Source organism: Osmerus eperlanus, chromosome 28 (assembly GCF_963692335.1).
Source record: "Osmerus eperlanus chromosome 28, fOsmEpe2.1, whole genome shotgun sequence".
Classification (NCBI taxonomy): domain Eukaryota; kingdom Metazoa; phylum Chordata; class Actinopteri; order Osmeriformes; family Osmeridae; genus Osmerus; species Osmerus eperlanus.
Genome location: NC_085045.1, coordinates 1,895,239 through 1,911,423, shown reverse-complemented (window position 1 = coordinate 1,911,423; position 16,185 = coordinate 1,895,239). Strand labels below are relative to the sequence as shown.

Below are 16,185 nucleotides of genomic sequence, written 5' to 3'. Positions count from 1 at the left end.
AAAGTGATGCATGACTCTGGTAGGCCGCACGTCATGTAACACCTTAATTGCATTAAAGACTTAACTGTCTTGTCTTGTAGGACAAGTAAGAGTCTCACTTGTTTGACTGCCGTCATACTTTTGTTGATAATTTGCTAACGTCGCTTGTTTTGAATACCTGTTGCTGGTATACAAATAAATGACACAATACAATGTAGACCTTCGCAAAAGTTTACACTCAGGATTTTGCCAGACATGAATTTAATCTCTGCTACTGCTCTCTAGCGATCGTTCGTAACAATGAAACAATTGTTCCATGTGCCACACAGAGGTACTTAAATAAACTCGTTAAATTGTAATCCCATATCGAACAATCCCTTTAATTAAGTGGATGAACCAAAAACGCACTGTACGTCAGATATGTTTTATTGCAGCTCAACGTAACGTACACAGAATCACATTATCATCCATCATTCAATCAGGGCACAGCATAAGGACCCGCTGAGAGATACACAGTAACAGTTCTAAAAAGCGGTAGAGGAGGAAATTGGAGGAGAGGGGAGAAAGGGAGAGAGAAGAGAGATGACAGGTAGATAGAGAGAAGTAAGAGAGAGGGGATATAGAAAAGAGAGGCTTGGTACATAAGGCTCTTTAGAGGGGTCTGAACAAGCTAACGTGATGAAACAGAACAATGTCACAGTCATTCGTCTTCAACCGCATGTATTTATAAATACAAGTAGAAGTCAACATTTTTAGGCTCCTCTCAGGCAATTGTGGTTACAACACTAGAATAAATTCACTGGAAACAAAAACAAACATAGGTCATGTAAGACACTATGACAGGCCTCAACTCCATATCATTCTGAAAGGTTATGAACTGTTTTAGAGACTATATGCAGTCATACTGTAATAATTAACAAACAATATACTTCAAACACTACCGTCGTTAAGTGCTTACAGGCTGGGAGTTACAGGGAAGGAAACTGGGAAATATCCAACGTAGCCGAAAACTTTGTTTAACAAAAGGATATAAATCATAGCATGTGGCTACCAATTAATCAAAGGTCTAGTGTGGTTATCAAGGAAACATTTACTCATTTCGATAATATTTGGTTATCAAGGTAACATCAGTACTTGCATAGTTATACAATATGTGTCGATAGTGCAACGGAGAGAGGGAGGAAAACTGTGCACAGAACAGGAGAGCAGAGAGTACTGTTGTAACATACCAGTTTACACACATCCCAAACTCAGGGTTGGAATCAAACGTCATCGAAAACTGCGACGAGGAACACAACGGCAACGATGTCTCCGACAGTTCCAGAACACTTCTTAACGGAACGTCCAAGAGGCTAGCGTTGCCTGGCAACAAAACAGTTAGGCGTATATAGCTTTGTTTGGGACTAGGTATAGAGGGAGGGAGATGGTGGGGGAGGACGACACAGATATGAAGGCTGATACTGAAAATACACTACTTTACTACTACTACTGCTGGGAGCGGAGCTGAATCTCAGATTGTTAGGTGGTTGGTGTACAGGTTTTAGTTAGAAACCGGGGTTTGAATCCAGGTGTCGTCATCTGATGCGCTGGTCTCCCTTTTTTTTGTTGGTTAGTCTAACTGCGTGCCTAAAGTGAAAAATTGCAACAACAACAAAATAAACAAAATAAAACAAGAGGTGAACTTGCACTCTCCTGTCAAACACAACAACTACAGGAGAATCTAGCAGGGCTCTGATAGGCTGCCACGAAACCCTGCGACTCCTCCCCCTCCAGCTCTCGTCTGCAGCCGAGAGCTGATGTCAAAGGTAGGGGTCAGTACGGGGCGTGGTGATTGGTCGACGGTATGGTCAGTTGCCAGTTGGGATTTGGTCAGTGTGGTGCGTGGCGACCTGTCAGTATGGTGTGGTCCCCTCCCACTCCACCAGGTACTGAACCGTTCCCTGGGGAGTGACCCGGCGGGCCAGAACCTGGTACCGCTCCCCGCAAGTCAGCCTCCCGGCCGCGCCCCAGTAACTGCTGATGGACGACTTGAGGTTGGAGAGGGAGGAGTCGTCCTCGCTGATGCTGTCGAAGGTGTGGCTGTCGATGGTCTGGTCTTCCAGCATCCCAGAAGCCTCCTCTCCAGGAAGATCGCTTTCCACAACCTCTCTCCTGTTGGCCAGTTGGCTATAGCTGCAGCTGGGCAACTTTCTCTTGCGGCTTCCCACCTTCTTCCTGTTGGCACAGATGTGGAGTTTCACACACAAATAACAACGTCGTGTTGTAACATATGTGCAGTGCATAAACATGAGATAACGTTTGAGTGGGAGTGTGTATGTGTGTGTGTATGTGTGCGTGTATGTGTGTGTGTATGTGTGTTACCTCAAGTCATAGGAGACACTCGTTGTGGCAGACCCAGAAGTGCTAGCAGCATCAGTAGAGTCCAGATCCAGGCTGAGAGTCCGTCCAGAGCTGGTGCTAGGGGTCAGATGGCATGGTTAGGGGTCAAAGGTCAACAGCAACACTAGGGGGTATTAGAAGACAGCCAACCAATCAAATATGGAGATACTCTGAATCAGTCAAATGTTGTGTTCATATGTTCATACCTATGTCAGAGCTATGTTGTCGTGTGCCAGTTACATGTATGTTGTATGTTTTAGGCGTGTTGTACCTTTTCAGACTCTGCAGCTCATCCAAAGTGAAGTCAAAAATGTTGGCCATGTGATGGTTGGAACTCCATGAACTCAAATCATTCTGAAACACACACACACACACACCATCAGCCAGTGTACAAGGTCTGTTAACACCTTGTAAGTGGGATGAGATATATTAGAATCAGAGAGGATTCTGGGTATTGAGACTCACGTTGGGAATAGCGTCTTCTAGCAGCCACTTAGACCTCTTCTTCTTCCTCTTCTCAGCAGGGGCGGAGCTACTCAGAGCAATGTAGAGAGAGAGAGGGAGAGATAGATAGACAGAGAGAGAGAGAGGGAGAGAGACAGAGAGAGAGAGAAAGAGGGAGAGAGACAGAGGGAGAGAGAGAGAGAGAGGGAGGGAGAGAGACGGAGAGAGAGACAGAGAGAGAGACAGAGAGAGGGAGAGAGAGAGGGAGAGACAGAGAGAGAGAGTTATAAAAAGTCCAGTTATAAATAAAGGCAACAATGACTAATCAGCTTCCGCTGGCTCCATCCAGACACACACCTGTTCCTGGCTCCGCCCTTCTTCCTGCCTCTCCTGCCCTCGCTCTGAGCGCGCTCAGGGAAGAGCTTGGAGGGGGGATTGGGGGGCACGCGGGTCCGCAGGCGGAAGATGCACTTCCTCTTCTTGATCTCTTTCCCACACAGGAACCTGGAGCACAGGACGCCCATATACGGTCATAAAGGCTAGACGAGGAACACTTCCTTAAAGCATAACGTCGTCCACCTGTCATGCAGCCCTGTGCTGAGGTCAAGTGATGGTGACAGGGAGGGTTCTAGGGGTGTGGCCAGGTGAGGCTCTTACTTGCTCTTGTAGTTGTTGAGGGCATCCAGGAGGTGCTGTCCTCGATCAGGGGGCGGAGTGTTGGACAGCTGGAGAGAGAGAGAAGTGGAAGGAGATATAGATGGAATGGGCGAGAGAGAGGGCGGAGAGAGATAGAGAAAAATTGAGAGATTGTGAGAGAAAGTGCGGAAGAGAGAGAGTGGGTGAGAGAGAGAAAGAGAGTGAAACCTACAGAACCCTGAACACCACAAACTGATCGGTGTGTTTACGTAATCATATCCCGTGTTTGTGGTCGTAACCTCAACTGATCAGAAGTGTGTGTATCTACAAGGATGTGTGTGTGTGTGTTCTCACCTTGCCCAGTTGGAAGTGCTCCCAGTTGCTGCTGACGAAGGCCAGGATCTCCTCCAGTTCAAAATACTTTTTCTTGCTCTGAACTCCAAGGTTGTACAGGGCCAGGTGGACCACATCGACCCAGCGCAGCGCCACACGCTTTATATACTCCAACCCTCGGTTACACACCGCACAGATAAACAGGTAGAACCTGGGGGAGAGAAGAACAGGAGAGAGAGGAGGAGAGAGGAGGAGGAGAGAAGGAAAGAGGAGAAGAGAGGAGATGAGATGAGATGAAAGAAGGAGAGGAGTGAGGAGTGGAGAAGAGAGGAGAAGAAAGAAGGAACGAGGAGGAGAGGGTGAAGGTAAGAGAGGAGAAAAGAGCGCAGAGAGTATCAGAGGGGAGAGAGGAGAAGAGAGTTAGTGATTCTGAGTGAGAGGAACAGGACAGTATGACATGATGTAACCGGAAGATCCACACACCTGTCTCCAAACATCATGGACTCCTGCAGACACTGGATGCATGCCTCGTGAAACCACTGCTGACACCTGAAGCACTGGATCATCTTCAGGTACCACCTTGAGGAGAGGCAGAGGGAAAAAATAAACATGATAACACTCTTTTGGGCTGACTCTCTTGCCGTCAGTGACCGTAACCACGGTGACAGTAGCACAGTGACGCTATTGCTGATTACTCATACTCTTTCCCTGCCACAGAAGCAATGACACAATTGCTGATTGGTCTAACTCACTCTCCCGGCCCGCCACAATAGCAGTAACACTGTTGCTGATTGGTCCGATGCAAGGAGTCCCACTCCAGCTCATCAGGGTTGTAGGCCAGCACCTGTTTCATGGCCTGTAGGGCCTTGGCTATGGGACCCTTCTTCAGAGCGCCCCCTTTCTGTGGGAGGACAGAAACACAGGTTGGTTTGGTTAGAAACTCCTGTCCTATAGTTGTACGTAATCAGGACTAACATGAGCCAGGGCTCTGAAGATCTTGTTTAGGTTCTCAGATGAGAGAACAGACTGATGATGATGGTTCCGTCTACATTTTTACATTCATACATCAGGTGCTTGTGTCCTATGCGACAGATAACCAGGGTCGGATGCTCACCCGCACGGCCAGAGCAAAGATACAACGCCGGCAGAACCAGGGAGACTGCTCCACACTGCCCTCTACTGGTGGGATATGGCACTGCTGGTGGTACCCTGGAGACACACAAACCCCCCAACCCCATTACAACACACACAAACATAACAGATACCACATCCTATAACTGTGACTGTCATCAGACCACAGTAGCCACATATATTTGAATGGATTAAAGGACAGAATATATGAACAGATGATAAGGTAATAGCTGATTTGGATAAAAATAAGCACGTTGGAAATCGAATTTCTTCCCCAACACGCACGACATACACAGTGCTGTCTTAATGCCGCCGTCAAACTTCGACCCCTAGAGGGCGCCCTACTCCAGTCCTTCCACCAAGCTTCCAACAGCTCGACTCCTTTGTTTAGGACAGGGGATCTTAGGAGGAGCAGTTGCGTAAGTAACAGCTGGCTGAAAAGGACCCAGACTGATCTCAGATAGTAATCAGATCCACTGTGACAGGATACCTCTCCTGATTGGTCGGATTCGTTTCCTGACTCATCCCACCGGGGGACGACAGGACGCCAGAGCATCCACGCCGTCCGTCTCCATGGAGACTCACCTATCCCGCACTTGCCGCAGATCAGGATCTCGTTGTCCGAGCCCAGCTCCGACTCCGAGCACATGGAACACTTAGGTTCCTCTCCCGGGACACCAGCTGGACACGTGATTGGACAGAGAGGACAGGGTTACAGGAAATGCAGCGGGACAAAATCATCATCCGTCCCTGTGATAGGCTACGTGGGCCAAACACCTGATGACGCCTCCGACCCTCTAGAGTCGCCAGAGCATCAGAAATGTCACCCTAGTCAAGTGGTCTTCAACCCTGGTCCTCAGGGCCAACTGTCCTGCATATTTTAGATGCTTCCCTGCTCCAGCACACCTGATTCAAATGAACGGGTCGTTATCAAGCCCTGCAGAAGCTCAATAATGACCCGTTCATTTGAATCAGGTGTGCTGGAGCAGGGAAGCATCTAAAATATGCAGGACAGTTGGCCCTGAGGACCAGGGTTGAAGACCACTGCCCTAGGCTGCTGGGAATGTTTGTGGTTGAAAAACATGTCCGGTGCTGCTAAGGCCTTCGTAGCACCAGCGTTGTCAGGGCGATCTGCAGACTCACCATGCTGGATGTCCTTCCATAGGACCCAGAACTTAGAGTTGTCCTCAAACGTGACGAAGCAGCTCTGCTTAGAGGCGCTCACCTGTCACACACACAGAGAAACACCTCGTTAGGCTACATAGTTATTACCTACAGCAGGGGTAAGAATGATCATTACCCGGCTTCCACAGAGCTTGATAACAACCCATTCATTTGAAACAGGTGTGCTGGAGCAGGGAAACATCTAAAACATGCAGGACAGTGGGCCCTGAGGACCAGGGTTGCCTACCCCTGACCGACAGTAATAATGATGACAATACTAATGTGCTTATTCAGCAGACGATCCATAGCGAAGTCCAGAAGGGATTTGAACCTTCCAACTCGAAATGCTCTAACCACAGAGCTATACCTGTCCCTAAGCATCGAGACTGGCCAAACCTAGGGTTAGGGTAGACCTCCAGGAGGGGTGGACAGCCCTGCTATCGATACTACATGAGGTACTCTGTACGCGCTATTCTGTACATGTGCTTTCAGACAGCGACATCGAAACCTCTAACCACCGAGCTCCATCCGTCACACTTACTCTCTGTATCTTCCCCAGGTAGTAGAGTCCGTCGGCCCAGCGACAGAGGACGTACTGGCCCAGTGACAGGCTGCTCTCCAGCTCCACATTGCCACGCCCCCTTTTCGGGGTCTGCAGCGCTGCAGGCTCCTCGGGGCTGCAGTGCACGTCTCTGTATGCTGGCTCCAACATGATGCTACCGACGATGGCTCACACCTGGAGAACAGCAGGACACACACACACAGACAGACAGACAGACACACACACACACACATGGTCAGCATGCAATGTCAACGCCTGATGCGGACACACCCAGCCATTCGCCCACCTGATTATAAACATAATTAGACCTCCTCATTCAGATCTGTGTTACACTTTATGTGTGATTGGGAGAATTTGAATCAGTTTATTGTTGCTTCTTTAACTTGATTCAACACAATTTGTGGCTACTATACTTAAAACTTCCTGTCCATCCTATGTGAAGACAGATCAAATTGATTAAAAAGATTTAGCAGGCTGATGATGAGTCAATCTGAATCTTGAAACTACAGATGTGGAGACCTATCGAGCTGTTGTGAGCTGGCCCGCTTCCGCTCCATTTGACTCATCTGTCAATTTCGACAGGGAGTTTGACAGGTCAACGCATGCGCATAGACTTTACCTCGGCATGAGGAGCCAGATATGACTAATCAATTTGCATCACTGGCCATGCAAACTTTATGAATTTTTCTATTTTCTGAAAAAGGTCTGACTCGCATCCACAGAAATGTTAACAAGCTACGTCGTACTTATAAACCAACGAAACTAGTTGTATAAAGTCTGATTACAGTGGCGATCTAGCTAGCTAGCTCGTACGTGAAAGCAAGTATAGGTTTTCCATGTCTTTTAGTAAAATACAAGTTGTCGACGTAGCTAATCTATTGCTGTATTATACACATCTAGCTATATAACAAGTATTATAACAAGTTATAATACTTGCACCGCACGGTTATGATGTCGACACATACTTTGCTAACGTAAACTAACTTTCACAATGACAATTCATGAAAAACCTGTTGCGTCTGAACTTGTCTAGTAGCGGTTTGCAATGAATCTCAGAAATGTAATCATATAACGTTGAAATCCCACATTCTCTTCTTATTACCTTACTCCACAAACGTGATAATAAAGCAAAGCAAACGTCAGCGAAAACAAGACAAATCCAACTAGACAAGAAGATGAAAAAAGGGACGCGTGCAGTAAAAAAAAAGTTATCAGGGCAAATGTGCCTGATCAGAGCATAACTGTTCTTACCCCTTGAAAATCTTCCGCTACGGGCGAGAGGAAACTTGATATATTTTTCGCTGCAGCAGAAAATTGTTCCATTCGCACTGAGCTGCACCTTTACTGCAAACGCTGTGGCTACAGTCAACTGTTTCAGAAGGCTACAGGCGCTAAAGTTCAAACTATGCAAGTCGCCATTTTTCACTGTTTCCCGCGAATCATGTACGTTTTTCCTTATGTAAATAAATAACCACCTCATCATATCCAGGAAGCCCAGCCCAATGAGATGAGGTACACTTTGTCCCCCGACTTGATTATTCAACCTACACGTTTAAATACGTTTCTCACTCACATTATAACTTCATATTCAATTTTTGTAGGAGTTGCATTTAATTACTGTACATTACACTAATTTTATCATTCTAAGATAAGTCAAAATTGGTTATTATCCTTGAGTTATTACTGTATAAGAATATGAAAATGTCCTCTATGCATGATACTTCTACTGAATTATTAGATTATAGATTCTTAGAATTGTGTTTCGTTTTATCTGTGGATGTGGATGACAAATAGTGTCGGTTACTTTGAGCTTGTGGTCTTCATAAACAACCATAAAACACATCTACTGTTGATCTAGTTTGAAGTGCTTTCGGGACAAGAGTGGGGTAAAGTGTGATTGTTTGTCTTTAATGTTTTTCTAGAAACATGTCTTAACGTTGCAAAATAACCGTTATTTTTTAACAGGCTAGCCTATATATTGCAACAATGAAGCCTGTTGAATTCATAACGTAAAAAAAATACAGTTGTTTTGAAATGAATCATTTCCCAAAAGCCTCCCCACCCAAGGCTGCGCGACAACACAGAGAAAAGAATGCCGGGTGAAGCTCAACCGTTGAGTGGCCCACAACCAAAACCACAACAGCGATTTTTTTTTACCCAGTCATCCAGAAGACTAATGCAGAGTCTGTCCTATCAGAACAACTCAGTCCACAGCTGTTCCAAGCCTGCGGACTTGTCTCTGTTGTCTTTGTGGATTAGGAACAAACACCAACAGCGCAAAGGATCATTTTGTCATGGAAAGATTAGTCATAAATAGCGTTTGTGAAGCTCAGTAACTCTATCCGTTGCTGTCTGCTCCCAGAGAAGGTGGGGGCGATGGGGGCTGGAGGAAGTTGGATATAAATGGATGCAATTCAGGAAAGCAAAATTCCTGTCAACAGTCCATTTTTCCGACCAAATGTGACATTCGATGCTTTCTCTCTCTCTCCTCTCTGCTCCCCCTCCATCTCTCAGACTGTCATGCTTCATCACAGTCCAAGCTTGATCCCCTCTCTCTCTCTCCCTCCCTCTCTCTCTCCCTGTGAAGAAGACTGATTTTGGAAGCACAGTCGTACTGAGTGGTCGTGGAGGAGTTGGACCCTTTGTCATGTGATGCTGTCTGGTGTGTGTGCGTGGGACGACACAAACACACACCCAACACACTCCTCAAAACACACACACACACATTCAAAACACCTGCCACACACATACACAAGCATTTACTACACATCAGGGACCACACCATATCAGTAAAAAAAATGAAACAAAGGTGCATATTTATTGAGGTTACATTAAAATTCACAAAAGGGATTCGGGGAGGTTAAGCTCGGTTACAGATACATAATAATCAACATTTATGGATCTGGACGCGTCAAGCAGTTTGAATGTGACTGGTAACAAGGAAAGTCACCCAGCAGCCTCACACACTGTGAAGTTGTACATGTATTCTCATTCGACTGCGAGGTTAGAGCAGGATATATTTCTCGGCCCAGTCAACGTGTGTGGTTGCTTTACTGTGCTACACTGTAAGGTCTGGAGAAGCTCCACAGACACATGGAGTCTGTTTCTGCTGTGGTCATGAACCGAGATAGATGGGGAGAGATGATGCACTCAGGAGGTACAATAGAGAAGAGAGATGCTTGGTTGGCCTCGCTTCCGAGGGGGAGTGCGTCTTTTTATGTGTGTGTGTTTAGAGAAAGCGAGAGAAAGAAAATGTGTGTGTGGAAGTGTGTGTGGAAGTGTGTGTGGAACATTCAGCTGGTGCTGCTGAAGGACAAGTACTATTAAACGCCTCAGAGAGTCTGAGGACACCAGGGCAACAGACGAGCCTGCAGGTCCTCAAGGCTCCGTTAGATGGTGCTGTGAACAAGGCGGTGTCTCAGTCCTCCAGTCATCTCTCCCCCTCTTTCCCTCTCTCCCCCTCTTTCCCCCTCTCTCCCCCTCTCTCTTTCTCTCTCCCCCTCTCTCTTTCTCTCAACCGTAGACTCTGTCTTCAAACTAACTGATGTCGTCCGGATAAAAAGATCTAATACACTGCATAACATTAAGAGATAAAAACAAATGATTACTTAAGCTTTGTGTAATTTAGGTTTTGCCATTGTGTCTTCGGTTAAGTGTTTTAATAAGCCTATTCAATCCTTCAACGTTAACAACACAATACATGCTTAACACATTACACATCTGATATATAAAACATGTTTAGTTCCTGTCAGAAACCATTCAGAGTAAGTTGTTTTGATGCCAACATTTCAGCTACTAAAGTGCTCATATCTTCAAACATCAGACTTGACATTTCTGCTTCCCTCCAGCAACATAACTCTTTCAGATTATCATCAGCAGACTAAACGGAACATAAATATTTCTAGTCAACATTAGAACCTCTCCTTTCGTGTGTGTGTGTGTGTGTGTGTGCAGAACTCCTCCAGCTGAAGGGGTTGAGGAGGAACAGAGATAAAGACTAATAACACTTAGATAATAATGCGTCACAACATATGAAATAATAAATATAGATTTGATATAACAAGGAGGGAAATTAACTGGAAATCCTTTTAAGTATTTTTGTATCTGTTTTTGATAGATCGTGCCTGGCGCAATGGAACCGGTGCAATAGCCCCAAAACATGCAAAACCCGGACAACCTGACACTCCAAGGCAGACCAAAGCAAACAAGCTCTGAGAGATAAACTGATTTCATGAAAGTTCTGGAAGTCGATCTGGAGTTATATCTGCCACTTTGGACGGATGCCGAGGGGAGAATTCAGATTCTGCTTCTTTAAATAGAGAACATCCTTCACGCTTCCTCGGTTCCAGCTCTCCGCAGCCTGACTGAAGACTGGGAGGGGGAGAGAGAGAGAGAGAGGGAGAGCGAGGGAGAAAAAGAGGGAACGAGATAAAGAGGTAGAAACAGAGAGAGGGAGAGAGAAAGAGGAAGAGAAAGATGGAGAAAGACAAAGAGAGAGAAGGAGGGAGAGAGATAGGGGCTTGAGGGGGGCAGAGGGCAGGGTAGAGCAGTACAGGAAATCTACTCAACCCTTCAGCTTTTACGAAGTAAAATGTTCAGGATTTCTATTTAGAAAAGTAATTTACCAGAACCACAAAATCTTGCTCAGTCCTTACCGATACATTAGGTAACTTCCATATAGACATGAGAGGACGAGAACAAGTTTACATTAGCTAAAACTAACTTGAGTTTAAGAGAAAGGTTATTTACAACATACTGACTGTCTGACTTGTGCTTGTGTGGGGTAAAGGGGATGTTGTGTTGAGCTGTCTAAGGCTCCATCATCACAGATGATTCGAATATCAACAGCCGCGGGGGCCGATTGGTCACGTTTATTTTGAGTCCTGAATCTCAGCAGTGATGCCCATGTGGGGTGTCCTACTCTCTCATAGGTCGGGAGATGGTCATGTAAAGTCACTCTGTCGTCTTATTGGTCAAGAGGTGGTGCCAAATTTCCAACTGCCTTCTCATTGGTGTATGAGGCTGTCATGTGAGGAGTCCTTCTGCCTTTTCATTGGTCTACAGCATGGTCATGTGACTGCATCCCCGCCGTCTCATTGGCTCTCATCGCGGGTGGTGGACCTGATCTTCATTTCGGTGAACTTGAGGGAGTACTGCCAGCCGGTCCAGGATGACCACTCGATGCCGTCGGCGTAGGACGTGTGCTGCCCGCGCAGGTACTGCCCGTTCAAGTTGGAGGTGTGGCAGTTACGGTACCACCAGGCACCGTGGTAGAACGAGGCACAGTTGTTCTCGGAGTGGTCGTTGTCCTGGTCCTTGGTGGTGAACTTCATCCCATTGTGTTTCAGCAGGGAGTCTCCTGGAGAGAGGAGAGGAGAGAGAACAATGATCGATAGTCAACAATCAAAACCCACAGAACTTCTGTAGCCTTCTGTATAGACCAGATAGAAAATAGACTACAACGGGGACTGAATTCTAATACAACTGTGTTTGTGTGTGTGAGTGTACTTGTGTGTGGGTCTGGCCTGTATAAAATGTCTGCCAGCTTGGTTAGAGATGGCCTTGTTAATTAGAGCACAGATGCAGAGATAGAGACCGCAAGATGGAGCGAGATAAAAAGCCATGGAGAAAGAGTAAGGGAGTCAGAGATAGACAGAGGGACAAATAGAGAAAGAGAGAGAGAGACAGAGAGAGACAGAGAGAGAGAGAGAGAGAGAGAGAGACAGAGAGAGAGACAGAGAGAGAGAGAGAGAGAGAGAGAGAGAGAGAGAGAGAGAGAGAGAGAGAGAGAGAGAGAGAGAGAGAGAGGGAGAGAGAGAGAGAGAGAGAGAGAGAGAGAGAGAGAGAGAGAGAGAGAGAGAGAGAGAGAGAGAGGGAGAGAGGGGACCCGAGAGAACGCCCCGCTGCTGCTACATGCTCTTCAGACAGAGTGTTTACGTCTCTGTAATGATAACCCTGTATTAACATAACAGACCAGCTAGACGTCCTCCTGACTCATTATCCACAACCTTCCCAGCGTCTAACCTCAAGGTCACCGCTCTGGACAGACCAGCAGCAGGAGAGCGTGGGCTTCAATTTCAGTCTTTGTGTCAGAGTGTATGTGTCAGAGTGTGTGTGTGTGTGGAGGGAGGGAGCATAAATACCCCGCATGGTGAGCTTAGACTTGTAATAAGCAAGTGGTACAGCACAGGGAGTACCCTAAATGTACTGGGATGATAGTCATAGTACATTAGGAGTCTAGTTCTACTAAAGTGAGTACACTAGGAGCATTGTTCTAGTACAGTTAGTCCACAAGGAGCATGGTTCTACTACAGTGAGTACACTAGGAGCATGGTTTTAGTACAGTAAGTCCACTAGGAGCATTGTTCTAGTACAGTTAGTCCACTAGGAACATGGTTCTAGTGTACTAAGAGCACGGTGTGCATGTGAGACCTGCGGTGCCGGAGTAGTGGGAGACGGTGAGGGGGTAGCCGTCCTCGTCCGGGTCCACGGAGAACAGGCCGACTCCGAAGGTGGCGTACTGAGCAAACGCTGTCCCGTTCTCAAAGTCCTCCAGGTCGATACGCAGCTCGTAGTTTGACTGGCTGGTCAGGGCATGCATCCTCCTCAGGCCTGAGCAAACACACACAGATGCTTTGATCAGACCCGGCCAATCACACACATCTGGGTCATCGAGGAGTCTGGCGGTTGGTGCAGTGTGTGTGGTACTTCATTCATCCCGAGGGGAAACTGTCATTTGGTCAGTTAGTTAGTTATTCAGTCAGCCAGTAATTCAGTCAGTAAGTAACTCAATTACTTAGTCAGTCATCTAGTTGGTCAGTCAGTTAGTTAATTAGTAAGTTACTTAGTTTGTCAGTCAGTTATTGAGTTAGCTACCTAGTTACTTAGATTGTTCATTTTTCTCCTCCTTCCATCCCTCCTAGTTGAATGCTCCTCACCTCTGCTGCTAAGAGTTCGTTCACAACAAGGTTTCAGCAAGACATTAGCGTTAGAAAGCATCAAGCCGTAACCATGGAGACAGAGCAAGACTAGACGTTGTGATGTTAAAACCTGCATCTCCCTGTGAATTCACTTAACTGTTTAACTTTAATTGGTTCCCTTGAGAGTCTTGAGGTAAATTGCAACAGCAGGTTTTAAAACCTGCTCAGAATCAGCTGCTAAACTGAAACACCCAGGTGTTCTTAGTTCCTAATGAACTTCTATTGTTTTACTGTAAAAATGTTTAACTAAACACCTTTGTGAGTGCACATGCACACACAGTAACACACACCCCTCTCCTCACCTTACCTTCTCTGTCATTTTTTCTTCTCTCATGCCTTTACTTTCTCCTCCTCTCCTCTCTTAATGACAGTTGCCTTTCTTTGTCTTTTTGTCTTGTGACATTTTATTACTTTCGCTACTCTAACAGTACAGCACTGTGGTCGCATTTGTTGTTTTTTAAATGTGCTTCATGAATAAACTTGACTTGAGACCTCAACTCTCCACTCCTCACAGCCAAGCATCGTCTAGTAGACGGTTAACAGAAGGTTATACAGCGAAATACAACCGGCAGAACAATCAACTCTTTGAAAATATAAAATCCTTGAATTCCCAACAAATTCTTTCAATTATTGTACAGAGAGTGAATTTTTGTGGTACCACATGAGCTCAAACTAACCAATAGTCAGAACAGGCAACTAGACGACGATGGACTCGTAAAAGGGTGCAAAGCGTTTGAATATTTCTTTATATAGATGTGTGCAGATGTGCTTGGTGGTAACTGAGTGATGAAGAGGGTCTGATGGAGTTAGTTTACTTTGATGGAATCTTGTTTTAATTGGTGTTTCCAATTCCAAGGAGGTAAGGAGAGGAAGGATGAAGAGATAGGGGGGGGAGACAGGGAGGGAGGGGGGGAGGAGACAGGGAGGGACGGGGGGGAGACAGGGAGGGAGGGGGGTTGGGACAGGGAGGGAGGGAGCGTGAAAGGGAGGGAAGAAAAGGAAGGAGGGAGAGGGGTGGAGGAGAGGAGGGGTGGAGGAGAGGAGGTGTGGGGTGGAGGAGAGGAGGGGTGGAGGAGAGGAGGTGTGGAGGAGAGGAGGGGTGGAGGAGAGGAGGTGTGGAGGAGAGGAGGGGTGGAGAGGAGGGGTGGAGGAGAGAAAGTGGAGGGAAGCCAGTAGATCCAATATAGAGAAAGACTAACACATGCACACACACACACACACTTTCACACACACACTTACAAGCATGCACTCACACACTCTCACAAACGCACATGAGGTGCTTGGCTGTAAATTGCACAACTTCTTTTCCGAATTCAAATGACTGATTAGAAAATAACAGATAATAGAATGTACTTCGCAGTAGTCTTCCGGTAGGTCAGAATGAAAATGAATATGCTGATTAACTACAAAAGGAAAATATGGTGCTGCAAATGCAACCTCGCTCTTTGATGACTTAAAATACTCATATTAATATTCATATCTCCCCACATATCAAAATAACACTGATATCCACAGATTCTCAGCTAATTCTAATTTAAACCTAGAAGATGAGAATTTCTTATTAATTTTGTATATGAAATGAATAACTGTGTGTATGTATGTGTGGAGGCCCTGCTTTGGTATTTATGGTGATGTTCAAATTTCGAAATTATATGTGTGTGTATGTTTGTGTGTGTGGTACGTGTGGGTGTGTGGTGCATGTACATACATGTGTGTGTGTGCGTGCAGTGTGTGTGTGTTTGCATATAGTGTGTGTAGTAGAAGTTGGTTTATTCATCCCCGAGGGGAAAATGTGCGAGTGTTATGTGTTTGCGCTACATGTGTGTGTGAATATGTGTATATGTGTGTGTATATATATGTATATATATGTGTGTGTGTGATGTGTGTGCGCATGCAGTACATATAAGTGTGTGTGTATGTGTGTGTGTATACGTGACTGTGCTCACCTAGCCAGTGCTCCCCGGTGATCTTGCCGAAGCCCTCCCGGTACGCTGCCCAGTCCCGGAAGAAGTTCACTGCCCCGTCCTCGCGTCGCTGGATCACCTAGGAGACGGCGGCACGCGGTCAGCAACACAAAACGACACAGCACTTTGACCTGGACCGTCAGATGACCCTGGACACACACCGCCACGCTGGTCCTGACCCTGGACACACACCGCCACCCCTGCGCTTCACACAGCGAGAGAGGCTCAGCATCGGGGCTGTATTAGTGTCGTGTTGCGGGTGGAGTGGCCTGCTCTCTGGTGACCATTACCGGCCTGAGAGCCATCTGTCACACCACTGAACTCCATTACTGCTTCTGTCCATCAGGCTTCATGGTCGCGTCTCTCTGTTTGTACGTAGGATTGCTTCTAAATCTACACATGCACACGCCCCGGATAGGGATGAAGAGATGGAAGAGTCAGGATTTGTCCTTGGTATTCAAACACCCACTGACCAAATGTAAACATGAAACCCGCAGGAGCACTCAGGCTGCGTGTTCGACCTCGACCATAAGATACAGAAGCTCCATGGAAAGATAATCTTTTAGAACATGCTCCAACATAACACACCCTCCACTAGAACGTAATGTACTTC

General features: G+C 46.4%; 2 protein-coding genes across 4 annotated transcripts in view; both read right to left on the bottom strand.

Annotated features, from left to right (window-relative positions):
• Positions 1–389: 389 nt before the first annotated feature.
• phf19 (PHD finger protein 19) lies at positions 390–8,081 on the bottom strand. Of its 2 annotated transcripts, none has more exons than XM_062454693.1 (14): positions 7,880–8,081; positions 6,608–6,802; positions 6,046–6,127; positions 5,488–5,583; positions 4,886–4,980; positions 4,524–4,672; positions 4,255–4,350; positions 3,793–3,982; positions 3,460–3,527; positions 3,160–3,306; positions 2,824–2,890; positions 2,630–2,712; positions 2,341–2,436; positions 390–2,193 (listed from the first exon to the last, which is right to left on the bottom strand). In XM_062454693.1, the coding sequence occupies exons 2-14, from the start codon at positions 6,776–6,778 to the stop codon at positions 1,872–1,874; spliced, it is 1,662 nt and encodes a 553-aa protein (XP_062310677.1). In that variant the 5' UTR covers positions 6,779–6,802; positions 7,880–8,081; the 3' UTR covers positions 390–1,871. The 2 variants fall into 2 exon arrangements, with proteins under 2 accessions (XP_062310677.1, XP_062310678.1); XM_062454694.1 differs by lacking the exon at positions 7,880–8,081 and adding an exon at positions 7,731–7,859.
• Positions 8,082–10,094: 2,013 nt separating this feature from the next.
• Positions 10,095–16,185, bottom strand: part of fibcd1a (fibrinogen C domain containing 1a) — a 12,694-nt gene continuing 6,603 nt past the window's right edge. For both annotated transcript variants that reach the window (XM_062454807.1, XM_062454808.1), the window contains 3 exons: positions 15,555–15,651; positions 13,061–13,240; positions 10,095–11,987 (listed from right to left, as the gene is read on the bottom strand). In XM_062454807.1, the coding sequence (XP_062310791.1) occupies positions 11,722–11,987; positions 13,061–13,240; positions 15,555–15,651 (543 nt within the window). In that variant the 3' untranslated portion in view covers positions 10,095–11,721. The remainder of the gene's footprint in view (positions 11,988–13,060; positions 13,241–15,554; positions 15,652–16,185) is intronic.

Coding starts and splice junctions, on each gene's coding strand:
- phf19 (XM_062454693.1), bottom strand. CDS start 6,778: ATGTTGGAGCCAGCATACAGAGACGTGCACTGCAGCCCCGAGGAGCCT. Junction 6,128..6,607: donor ACCTGGGGAAGATACAGAGA/GTAAGTGTGACG, acceptor TGTGTGTGACAG/GTGAGCGCCTCTAAGCAGAG. Junction 2,713..2,823: donor TAGAAGACGCTATTCCCAAC/GTGAGTCTCAAT, acceptor TGTGTGTTTCAG/AATGATTTGAGTTCATGGAG.